The sequence below is a fragment of the Branchiostoma lanceolatum genome, chromosome 16 (genome assembly GCF_035083965.1).
Source record: "Branchiostoma lanceolatum isolate klBraLanc5 chromosome 16, klBraLanc5.hap2, whole genome shotgun sequence".
Taxonomy (NCBI): domain Eukaryota; kingdom Metazoa; phylum Chordata; class Leptocardii; order Amphioxiformes; family Branchiostomatidae; genus Branchiostoma; species Branchiostoma lanceolatum.
In genome coordinates, this window is record NC_089737.1 from 2,080,246 (window position 1) to 2,093,546 (window position 13,301).

At 44.2% G+C, this 13,301-nt stretch overlaps 1 protein-coding gene across 2 annotated transcripts; it reads right to left on the reverse strand.

Moving 5' to 3' along the window:
• Positions 1–1,622: 1,622 nt before the first annotated feature.
• LOC136421779 (uncharacterized) lies at positions 1,623–9,588 on the reverse strand. Of its 2 annotated transcripts, none has more exons than XM_066409329.1 (7): positions 9,117–9,588; positions 7,735–7,917; positions 6,705–6,857; positions 6,176–6,288; positions 5,490–5,631; positions 3,473–3,571; positions 1,623–2,781 (listed from the first exon to the last, which is right to left on the reverse strand). In XM_066409329.1, exons 1-7 carry the CDS (start codon positions 9,514–9,516, stop codon positions 2,552–2,554), a joined length of 1,320 nt encoding a protein of 439 aa, XP_066265426.1. In that variant the 5' UTR covers positions 9,517–9,588; the 3' UTR covers positions 1,623–2,551. The 2 variants fall into 2 exon arrangements, with proteins under 2 accessions (XP_066265426.1, XP_066265428.1); XM_066409331.1 differs by lacking the exon at positions 9,117–9,588 and adding an exon at positions 8,957–9,026.
• Positions 9,589–13,301: the final 3,713 nt, after the last annotated feature.

Consider the following 13,301-nt stretch of genomic DNA (forward strand, 5'->3'; position numbering starts at 1 on the left):
TCTACTAATCTTAGAATTCAAAAGGATCATTAGATGACCTGGTACCGATGGTTCGGGATTCTCTGAGCCGAAGGATGGTTTCTGTGCTACTTACTCAGAGTTTTATCATTCCCACTAATCGTTTGGAAGTATTTGTCCGTTTTGAATTGTGTTGACTTGCTGAAAGCAAGGAAATAATGTAGGCATCAATGTCAATGGAAAGAAATACATCCCTTGTTTCAGTACCATGGACAGAACCTAAAGTCTCAATATGACGATGCGCTTGCGGGGCATGTACTTACCTCCGCCACATTGAATTCCTTGTTTGGTAAATGTATGGTTCAATTGACATCACGTATCGAATTCGGTGTCTGTTCAGCAGAGAATTCGTTGTTTGAGGAATATATTTAATATCACATTGATATTTCTTTCATTTTGCTTCAACACATCTATCAAATGATTAATCTCTTTACCCCAGTGAGGATGGATGAACAGGGAAAAGTAAAATTCTCCACTATGTTTTTACTTCTCTTTTTGACAGACAAGGACGACGTGGCACCGCACTCAAGTTTTTCATAACTTATTTTAACAATGCCACGTACCCATTTACCACTATGTTGCCGTGTGCATTTAATATATACTGCTAATGTCGACTTGACGTCAAAAGTATATATAATCAATATATTAAGATAGCCGAATGGATTATTTTTACTATATTGCCCTCGTGTTCAAATACGCGTATGGGTAGGAATGCGTATCAATCAATCTAACCTTTGGTCTGGTCAAGGAGGTTAAAATTCCCAAGACGTTAAAATTATTTGCAGGTATTTGCTCCTTGTCACTTCTCTGCAGGTGTTTCTAGGTAGATACCGAAGGTCACAACTCGAAATAGCGGGAACTTTTAACATTAGGGTGAAGTACTAGTGACCACTTTGAGTATATAACGCACACATACTATTGTACTAGTGTGAGGGACGGTCTATAACTTAAGCCGGCGTAATACAGTAATAAGATAGCTCGCCAGATGAGTCTTCGAGCGCTAAATTTCCATTTTGGCAGCAATTTGGCATTTATCCTCTAGATGACTGCAATCGGCCGATGTTCGAGCCCCCTTAAAAAGTAGTGTAGATTTTTCAGGCCAAAAATTAGCTCAACGTTTGGTGATTTTGAAAATCTTCTAGCCATCGACAAATTTACCTCGAGGTCGTTTCCAATGTGGCACTGGCTCTAGCGTGACAAGAATAGATTTGAGGGGATACAAAATGTTATTGTGTTCTTCTTCTTAACAAAATGAGCATTCAAACTACCTCCGCTAATTATTTTCCTCTATGGTTACCTTTGTTTACCTGAGGCGTATTGCGTCTGCGAAATAATCTTTTGCGTATTAATTTTTCATTATTTACGGCTGTGGTGAATATTTTATAGGCCTCTTCATTGTGCTCATGGAAAGAAGTACTGAAAGGAATTATGTGGCTATAATAGATGTTGGCAAATACAATATCATTGCATAGTCACGAGTGTTTTGTGTTACCAAATGAGCATGTGGTGACAGCACAACACATGGCTTAACTGTCTATACAACTAATCCTGTGTGCGTGACTAGTGGAAAGGGAAGAAAGAAAAAGGCCTTGGAGACGACACCGTTGATGTAAACATCTTTTATTCATCATGCATATCTTTACATAGCTCTGACTCATGCAATCTACCAAATGGCACAAGCGAAGCGAAGAGTTATATTTCATTTACAGCTTTCATTTTTACCACCGCCCTTTCACCCCTTCCGATGCGTAGTTAACGTTACGAGTTTTATACAGGTTTTATCATTTACAAAAAGCAAAGACACAGTTTTTAAGATCTTATACAAACAGATAAGTTTACCATAGCTTGAATCCATTTGCTTTCTTTCAAATTCGTTTTTGCAAACAAAAGTATATAAAAAATTTATCTTATAATGCTGAAATACTTTGTTTTATCATAGCTGGAATTCGAAGCTATTTGCTTTCTTCCAAATTTAGTTGTGGCTTTTCGCACACCAAAAATACATCCCCCGTTACCTATACATCCGACGTTTAAAATCATATTTCAAAATACATTTCCAAGAAACAACATTTCAAAATAGGCCAGCCATAAACTTTAATGTACGAATGAATGTATACACTGTGAGAACGTGTGTGTGTGTTTGTGTGTGTGTGTGTGTGTGTGTTTTTTGTGTGTGTGTGTGTTTGTGTGTGTGTGTGTGTGTGTGTGTGTGTGTGTGTGTGTGTGTGTGTGTGTGTGTGTGTGTGTGTGTGTGATCAGTTTAACTTTTGCACATATGAGAATCATATGAAAATGTGATGACGAAAGTCTATTGGTTGATAGGGCTATTGAAATACAAGAAATAGAGCAATCAACGACTCTACTAGCAAACGAAAGGTTGATATCAAGCATGCATAGGCAACCTAAGGCCTTGTCTTCTCATCTTCGTGTTTCGTTCCCCGTCGTGTGTGCCGGCCGGTACCATGCCATAGGGCCCATGGCCTCGGTCACCTGGGGCACTCGGAGCCTTACGTTCTTCCCGGGGGCCAGGGGCCTAGATATTTTGCAGTTGAGGACGACGTGTGTCGTCTCGTTCCCCGGGGCCTTGGCCACCTTGATCGCCCCCCGGGGCCCTGGTCGTTCGGGGTCGGCCGGAGCCTCTGGGGTCCTGCTCGTTCGGCCCGTCTCCATCGTCGCGGTCACCCGGCCTCTCCCGGGCACCATCCATCCCTCCACCGGCCGAGTCTCGGCCGTCGCGATCCTGCCCGTAGCCATGTTCTCGACCTGAGCAATTCAGAGTAAACAAAAATGAAAAGCTTAGTACTTGGATAAGTCAAACTTGCGTTCCATTTTTTTATCGTTTCCTGAAAGCAAGACAACAAAAGAGCACTTCAACTTACTGATCAAATCCCTACGCTTAGTTCTTGGATAAGTAAGATTTGAGATCCATTTTTTATTAACATTGTTTGCTCAAAGCAAGATAGCAAAAAGGAGTTTCAACTTATTCATTAAAGCCCTACGAACGAAGTGAATCCTAAAAGGCCAACTATCTTCTTCATGATGTAACATTAAAAGCATATAAAACAGGTTAACTGTTAGTAAAAAAATCTTGAGGGCTAAGCATTTTTTCCTTCAAATTCTGCTTCGTGGGCGCTGAAAAGATACTGGCATTGTACGCGCGAACGATCAGAAAAAAACGCTAGCTTCTAACGTTACATTTGTACGCCTGTCTAAAACTAGAACAAGTACACCAAAGGTAGTATAGCGGCGCGGTCATATTCGTTGTAGGACATTGTACGATTTTGATGCCGTAGAATTTTCAAGCAGGCTGTGGCAGAACCGACTGCCGACAAGAACCTAACGTAGCCTTTTCCGTAACAAAACAGATGAACTTTGGACGACACATGCACGACGCCGCCAGTGTGCCGCGGGTCCAGTGAGAGGGGGTCTTTAGCTATAGTCTGCATTTACTCACCTCCCATCTTGCAGCCCTTACAGTTGCAGAGGGCGACAAGTCGCCAGACTGTCTCTCCCGCAGTGTTCATTTCTCCCCGGTAGATCTTCTCGTCCTCAACTGTGAAAGAAAAAGGTGGTTCATTAGACTGAGCTGAAACAAACTTCGCCTTCTTTCCACTAGTCCTGTCTCTGTCTCTCACTTTCTCTCTCTCTCTTTCTCTAGCTATATCTTATAGACCATTCGCGAAGGATGAACATAGTGGCACAAAGGGCAGCATGTTTTCTTGCTGTTTCTGTAGCAGGGTATATTTCACTGAGAGGGTCTGCTAGCCCTTCCCCGTTAATGTGCTCGAGGCACCTCATCGAACACGGGACCCCATTTTACTACTCTCCAAGCAGAGGAGTGGGTCCGGCAGGTTTTTGACGTGTTTTTAGGCGTTTTTGTCGGGCTTTCTACTTTGTCATGGTTTTCTTGTCTCTATAACCCATAGATGTGTGATAATCCGGCGCAGTAAAATTGTTACCACTAATGATAATCTAATGGTTCTCGGGGAGGAGTACTGCCACCTTTGTTCAATGGAAGTAAATAGGTTTGCCCCGCCCCGAGGTCAGTGCCGGCAGAGGTGTGGGTTATAGAGACAAGAAAACCATGACAAAGTATATAAGGAGAAATTCAAACTCTACAACTGGATAAAAATTCGGAGATTTATTTCCGGACGTTTCGAGTGACATCCATCACTCTTCTTCAGCGTCACTAAAGTGAACTAGCAGAACGAACCAGTACTTACAGTGTTCTCGCCAGGCCTTTTCAGCATAGGGGCCCCCTATGCTGTGATTTGGACCCCCTATGCTGTGATTTGGACCCCTATGCTGTGTTTCAACCAGCATAGGGGTGTTTCTTTCTGGGACAAACCTTGTGACCCTTCATAAATCTTATAAAAAGTTCATATTTGGCTTTAGAATGAGGCTGTGACAGAGGAAAAACTCTACTTCACAAAATTTATCCCTCAAAATGCATGAAATAATGTCTCATTGGGTCATGAATTTACAAATTTTCCGGGGGAACATGCCGGACTCCCTACTCTGGTCATGTCTTCAGCACTCCACGCGTGACTTGCACCGCGTAAAGTTGGCCTTCTGTACCTGACCCCTATGCTGTGAAAAAATTCTGGTGAGAACACTGACTTATATACAATAACTAGAAAAACCGGTTTTTACATGGCAAATCACACACCTGCCGCGACACCTACATTGGAGAAACCAGCCAACCACTGAAGACAAGGTACAATCAACATTGCAGGGCTACAGCAAGCAAGTACTCATCGGCCATCTACCATCACATGAAACATCACCGGGGCCACTCATTCAGACTGGAGACAACAGACGTCCTGGATCGTGAACCACGATGGTACGAACGCGGAATCAGGGAAGCCATCTACGAGAGGATCTACAACCCCACCTTGAACAGGAAGGGAGGACTCCGCGTAGAACTCTCGGGTACCTGGGACTCCACCCTCCCCCCACCCAAAGGACAATAACTTTTCCTATGGTGTTGTCTTACCATAGGAACCTTCCTAACTTATTTTACATTACAATGTCGTTTATGCATGACTGTGTGATTTGCCATGTAAAAACCGGTTTTTCTAGTTATTGTATATAAGTACTGGTTCGTTCTGCTAGTTCACTTTAGTGACGCTGAAGAAGAGTGATGGATGTCACTCGAAACGTCCGGAAATAAATCTCCGAATTTTTATCCAGTTGTAGAGTTTGAATTTCTCCTTATATATTGTTTACCTGGATGTCTAACCTTCACAAACGTACCATGACAAAGTAGAAAGCCCGACAAAAACGCCTAAAAACACGTCAAAAACCTGCCGGACCCACTCCTCTGCTTGGAGAGTACATTTTACGTCCCTTCCGAAAGACGGGTGCAGCCCGACAGAAATATCAGGCCCAGGATTGAACCGGGGTCTCCCAGCTAGCAACTAATTGGAACCAGGAGCTCAACTGTGATCAAGACGCTGTACAAAACCAACCTTTCCACATCGCCTGATGGTTCACCGTGGGATCATTACTCTGCACGGAGATCTCGGTCTGAGCTTCCGTGGCGCTCTCCCTGATGGCCTCAGCCATCTCCTGTCGGGTCCCCGGGAACCTAGCAAAGGAGCTGCCGTTGCCCTGTCAACAAACAACAAAGTGAAATGTTTAGTTCGCTGAAGAGATATTCTTCCACTGGTCGTGACAGAGAAGATAGACGCCATGTGCAGTATGAACAGGTTCATTGTACGCTGATCAAGCCTATGGCACCAACTTTGAACCCGGGCCAAACCAGCTTTCTTATCCTGCAAGTCTGTAGTAATACACCATTGTCCACCTCACATCCCGCCACCTTGGACCCAGGCCAGCGGCAAGAAACATGCACACACCAAGACAGACAAACAAACAAACAAACTTGGAAGGCCATTATTGAACTTGACCTTCATTTTCCCGACCCCTACTCACATGACTCAGCTACCAAATATCATAAGAATCCACCCACAGCTTCTAGAGTTATGGTCGAGACAGGCACCCCCAACACACACACACACACACACACTGTAAACACACACACACACACACACACACACACACACACACACACACACACACACACACACACACACACACACACACACACACACACACACACACACACAAATGTAACAACGGAGCTAGGACCTACCCGTGCATCCGTGCTGTACAGCATGCCGCCCTTCTCATCAGGACGGAACAGCCAGAGTTCCTGGTTCTCGTCTTCATCCGGATCTCCCAGCACCAGCTTACACTTACGCTCATCTGTAAGGACAATAACAATAAAAGCCTTTATTGTACATTCATGCCCAACCGGGCTAAGTACAGTCATACAAATATGATGATAATAGTCTTTATTGCATATTCCTGCCCAGATAGGCTAAATGCACACGTGGTCTAGAAGATGCAAAATGTAAAATATGAAATAAGAAAATGCTACGTTTTATCATTAAAGAGTAAAAAGAAACAACAACGTGGACTATTGTTTAACTAATGTTGATCACCTAATAGTTTCTTCTCTCTTTTTGAAGCACTTGGATATATGCAAAAGTCGTGATAGAGTACATATAGTGACAGGACTTACATCATTTTGTTTTATTCTGTTTATAAGCTCTGCTGGTCAAGAATTATTCTACTGAGTACAACATTTTAGTAAATGATGAAATTAACGTTGAAATTACCTTCGTCCGTCTCGAACTTTGCCCGCACACAGTGCATCCCACAGCCGTTGGAGCAGCACTTTTGCCCCGCCTTGCATGTGTCGTCGGAACTGCACTTGTGATCACAGGTGCCCTTAAATCCATAGGGCACAGCCGGGCACTCGCCCTGTTGCTCTGTAAGAAAATGTGAAATATTTCTATTGATTGTTATTTATGGCTGATATCTATTATGGTTATGCATGATGTTCACACATTGATATTTTAGTTCTATTGATTATCATCTATGGTTGATATTTATTATGGTTATGTATAATTTGCATTATGGTTTTCTTTTTTGTTGAAATGAATGGTTTCATGGCTTTGTAACGTTTAGAATAAATGAATATGAAAAAAATGAAACACCAAAAATACGATTATGTTTTGCACTGAACGAAAATTAACAACAACGATCCCCTATTTCACTCGGTTCTCAAATTATGACTGGCACCCTTTTTGAAAGACAAACTCACTTTACACTCAGAACTTAATTCAATAACTTTAGAAAAGGTAAAGGTAGTCCCATAGTCTTTTAAAGCGGTGGGGGCAGGTTGTTATCCACTGTGTCTAGGTCATGGTATTGGAAGGCGGAGCCCATCCCTCTCCTTCACCGCATTTGACCTCCCCAACCGAAGTCAGGTACCCATTTTTACACCAGGGTGGAGTGAGGAAAGTCGTGTAAAATGTATTTCGCAATAGGGCACAACATCTGGGGCGTGCCAGGGGATTCGAAACCAAGACCTCTGGGTTCTGGGCCAAAGAACTTAAACGTTACGCCACCACGACTCCAATACGAACAAACAATAGTAACTTTAAAATTGGTTTAAAGACAACTTGGACACTCGGCTTTTTCTGCTGTCGTAACAAAAGTCACGCAAAGATACAGTTTCCCGCATTTATCTCAGTTCTCAAACAGCAATGATACGCACCGCCTTGGTAAGACAAACTCCCTTCACACTTGAAGATAATTGAGTAAATCAATCATTTTTTCTAGAAATTTCTGAGAGTGACCTACCCCCGTTACACTTGACCCGCTCGCCCCTGCCAGTCTTGTTGTAGAAGACCGGCATGCACCGCGCGCCGCAGAAGTCGGGCACACAGTGTACGTCATCAGCCGGCTGTCCTGCGCACACCGCGCCGTCACACGGGTCCGCCTCACAGGCGTACGGCGCATAGATCCCTCCAGCCGGGCACTGGGCTGTGGAAAATGAACAACGATGTCAAAAGAAACATATGATAAGGTGCTCCTTTTTACCAAGGAGGTTCTATATCAAGAACTTGTTTTCACCGATGGCACGCTCAGAAATGTCGTCTCTCTTTAGCCTGTCGCTGACGACAACTTTCCTTAGCCCGTGCCTGGTCGAGTGCAATAGAACTATGCCATCAGAAAAAAAGCCTATAGTCTGCCATTAAAGGAGGCTAGTCTTTCTTCTTGACCGGTCAGAGTCTGGTGTCCCTTTTGGGAAAATATGGAGAAGGGGGCGAGCAACAAATGCGGACTAGTCTCTACCAGACTTCGTGTGCTGCTGGAATAACGGTAGAATTTTGCCAAATAGACGGAATAATTTGCCAGAATTCTGCGGACAAATCTGTACTCCAATGACCGGCAAAGTCCTCTGGTAAGATATCCCCGTTTTGGTAGGAGGTTTGGAAGAGAAAGGACCTCCTCCAGATGCCGGAAAACACGCATAGAACACGGAATCTACATCTGCCTAGACATCAATGAATCGAAAGTCCTTGAGCAGATTTTAACTTATTGCTTTGTTTGCAGCTGGAACTAGATACATTTTGCGCAGTTAAAAATGTGTCCTGTCCTTTCCGGCTGTATTATGGAGAAATTAATCACTATCTAAGTTGGTTCTTGTTATATAATGTGAATGGAGTGCCTAGCAACAAATTCTACAGTTGCCGTTTCAATACCATAAAAACATTGTCGCATACCCGAGGAAATTGAATAAGACAAGGCAATATATGCATTCCTTTGCCTTGCCTTGCATCATGTACATCTATACACTGATGTAAAATGCGGATGAAATTGCGGTCTAAAGTATGAAATATACCTCAATACCTGGCTCTTTGATCAACATGTCCAAATCAAACACGTTTTTTTCAATATATCATCATTACTAGAAACTCATAATTTTTCTGTTGTAGAAATGCTACTGATACACATTGTTGCACAAATAAAGCTGTCATGTGAAAAAAAAAAAGAAATTTCTTAAGATGTAAGAATGAACTTCTCCAAGCCGGTGTGGTGTCACGACCATCACGGTAAATATTGCTAGTCCTCATTTTTCTGTTGTAGAAATGCTACTGATACTGACAATGTTTTAAAAGAATATAGCTGTCATGCAACATTAAAAAAGGAGAAATTCCTTAAAAGATATAAAAATGTACTTCTCCAAGTCGGTGTCTTCATCGCAAGAGCACTTCCCCAATTCTGGAGATGGTCGGCCAATGCCTCACCCATGCCGCTTAGCATGTCACCCAGACCATCGCCCAAACCGTCGCCGTCCCTGTCGCCACCACTGTCGCCACGCCAGTCGCCTCCCCTCTCGCCTCCCATGCCACCACGCCTGTCGCCACCACTGTCGCTCTCACTGTCGCTCTCACTGTCGCCACCACTGTCGCCACCACTGTTGCCTCCCATGTCGTTGTTCAGACGGTCCCGCAGTGCGTCCATTGCGTCACGCATTTCGTTCAGACGCTCCTGAATTGCGTCCATGCTCCCATCGTCTTTCCCCGAAACCCCGATCACAACACCGAACAACAAGACGAGGGCCCACCAACGCGACATCTTGGCTGTCCCAGACCGCGCGTCCCTCCTGACTGACAATTCCTCGTCCGATCTCTTATCAACACCTTAAAATGTCTACAGATAGTGACGCAGGAAGGTTACCATGGATACTACACGGTACATCCCCTTGGAAATATCATTCATAATTCATAAGCAATAATCTATAATCATCGTCCGACAATAGGAAATTGCACCTGTTGGGTTCAGGCAATATCACTAATGGCCGCATGGTCTCTAACCTCATTGTTGGCAGTGTAAAAACTCTCACGCATGGCTCATAAAGTGAATAAACACTAATAACGTACTTTGTTGACCTTTCTATGGCGTTGGGGATATTTCTGAGAAGGGGTATGTGTGAAAAGCTGAAATACAGGTTTTATATGAAAACTGGAATACAACAATGTTCAGTGAAAACCTGGCTTTCGTAGTTTTGGTATTTTTCAGCGCCGTGCGTTAGATGTCGACATCAAAGATGAGACAGCATATGGTGGGGATATTAAATATTCATCCGTCGCGTGCAGAGGACAAGGCCAGGATGCTGTTGTGCCGCGCGGACAATAGACCCCTGGCCTGACCCCGATAAGGCTGTACCTGTCCGTACCAGGAAAGGCAAGGGTACCGCGATAATGCTTTATGCTACGGTCCTTACCAATCTGGGGCCCGGTCGGGCAGCTTGTGGGAACGAAAAAATATTATATAAATTTAAAAGACAACAAAAGACAAAAAAGAAACTAACAAAAATACTCCTAACCATATATTGTGTATTCTCTTGATATGTCTTTTTTTCAATTTTCGCTTTCGCAAACAGCCCGGCCGGTCCCCGGATTGGAAAAGTCTCGTTCATTTCACCGGACTTGTACGGCAGGGTTGGAAAATGAAAGGGTCTAAAATGACGTCTGGAGTCGGCGTGACGTACTGGTAGGGTGTTTGGCCCAGAAGCCAGGGGTCCCGGGTTCGGCCCGTTATACATGCACATGTAGCCACGGTCAGCAGTGCTTGCGTTACACAGGCTCCATGTAACATGTGGCGCTCTCTCCTATGCAGACCACCTGCAAGTCTGGGTTTCGAGGCTATATCACCAGCAGTTTATTGTTGTGCGATCGTCATACAGTCGTAAACTAGGGGCATTCTTAGGATAGTCGTGCATGTGTCCTGCAAACTTCTGGATGTTAATTTTTTCTTTCATAGCCTACTTGAAAATTCTGCGGCATTAAAATCGTACTACGGCCTACGTTGATGAATGTGACCTCGCCGTTAAGGATGGATGGAAGGAATGAGAGAGGGAGGGATCTGGGGGATGGATGGAGAGAACACATCTAGGGGAGACAAAGAGTAATATAAGATGCATAAATGCCCATCCAGAACTGCAAGTTGCTACAAACAAAAGAAACACACGAAAGAGAACACATTAAGCGATTACTTTATTACAACATTCGAAGTTGTCACTGCCATCATTCTTCGTATTCAAAAAGCTGTTGTAATTGCTCGTTTTTTCACTGATATCTGATTAATGTATGTATTACACCTATTTAGGGATGAATGTACATGTACTAGGGGGAAGCAAAACCTATAGCTTGACAGGATGACACCAATGGTCTCGTAAGGCAGCACACAAAGTATGCATTATTGCTGGTAATGAGACAGTTTCTCAGTGCTAACCATTGCATGCACATGTGGTTTCATAAGGGTCTAATCAAATGCACAAATGTGAGTCATTGCCAGCGAATGGAGAGTTTTCTTTTTTTCTCCCTTCCTTCCTTCACCGCACAGTTCAGCTGGCACCAGCGCAGACCACCACAGCCTGTCTCTCTCTTCTGTACAGTGCCGGCTTTCTTAACCTGGGTGCCATCCTATTTCTACCGAGGCTCCTACATTCGCTACCCTAAATGTAGCCGGGGTAGCGAATGTAGGAGCCCCGGTAGAAATAGGATGACACCCAGGCTATGTCACAGTGTAACCCAGCTCTTCCAAGTTCCACATGGCTGCTTTCTTCCAGGTAATGACCCTTATCTCGTAACTCGTACGTACTATCTAGCTAGCTTGTAATCTTGTAGCCTTTTACCCTGGTGATTACAGTTCAACTGTGCGACGCCTCCCCAAACGATGTGTTTTTGTAGCCCATTTTCATGCGTCATGACCATTCAGCTGATCTGTTTTGTGTAGTCTCCTCGGCAGTCGACACCGATGCTTCCCCTCACCCGGAGCTCGTCTTAGTAGCTTTCCCAAATTGACAGGTCTTCGTCGAAGCTGTCAGACGAGCTTCCCGATGGGTCGTCACGCAAACCAACGACGTTCCCGCCATTTTCATCCATTTCGTTCCCATCGTCCTCAGACCCAATACTGCTCTCGTCCATTTCCTCCAGACTCGAGCGTTGCCCCGAAACCCCGATCAGCGAACCGAACAACAAGACGAGGACCAACGAACGCGACATCTTGTCTGTGACCAGAATACTAGTATGCGTTTCTCCTGCACCGATGGACGATTTTTGATCAACACAAAGTTGGCGTCTGACAGGCAATGGCAAATGGTTGCTTCAGTTACCTTGGTTTCTTTTGAACCATCATGCATAATTCATAACAAATAATCATTCGACAATGAATAGATTACATTTGCAACCTTACATGCCATATCGCTAAAAGCCGGCAATTGTTGTATGTGGAAAATTAATGTTCACTCTAGTCTGACTTAATCGCGCTCCTAGCGGCCGGCTCGACGGTTAAGGGGTCATTGACCCCAGCCAGTGAGAGATTATGTATACATAGGCTAATGTTCACTCATGACTGACTAAAGTTAATGAATAACAACAATGCAGTTATAGAGTATCATTAGTATTTCTTCGAAGGAACCGAATTTCTTGTATAGGTGGTTTTGTATGCCATGGCTAACGCCGTAGATGATTTTAGTTGATACTTCTTTGACAGTGACATGTTCAAAAGACATCGCAGACGGCACATCGTATTGTGGGGTACTGAATCATTCGTGAGTTACGTGCAGCAGGTAACGTTAATTCCATTGGCCTTTTCTGTAGACAAGGACACACTGACTTGATTATATGGATGACATCCGCGTGTGCATTAATTTTCGTCCGTTTGCAAGGACAGTTTGCAACCATACTGAAAATTGTACAAATAAGCATATCATGCAAATGTATGCCGTAAATTGCACAAACAAATCGGAAAACAGATACTAATGTCATACAATGTCTCGTTCTCATATCGTTAAACGTCCTTGTTATTTTCCCTCTGTCAGTCAACTTAAATGCTACTCGTAGACCCCCCCTCCCGTTCCCCATCGTTCACTGACCACCCCCTGTACACCACAAGTCTTCTCCGAGACTTAACACTCTCCCTAAAATGTTCCCAAACCGACTTTGCCAACTTTGTCTCTCCTGCCGCTTCCTCGTCTGTCGCCTCTCACAGTTCACCTCCCCTTCTCTCTTTCCTACCACGCCCTCTGCCATCTCTCATTCCGTAGTAGTACATGTCATCTCTCTCGTTTCTCATAAAGTCTTCCCTGTAGCCTCGATGCAACGGCCTCCTCAGTGGCTCTCCTCTCTTTCCACCGTCCGGGAAGTCTCTCATGTATTCTCCCCTGCCTCCTCTTTTTCCGAACTCCGGGAACTCGCCCATGTACGCTTCCCTGCCTCCTCTTTTTCCGAACTCAGGAAGATCTCTCATGTACTCTTTCCTGCCTCCTCTCATTCTATCTTCAGGCCAATCTCCCATGTAACCTCCTCTCTTTCCGTCTTTCGGGAGGCCTCCCCTTTTCTCTCTCATTCCTTCTG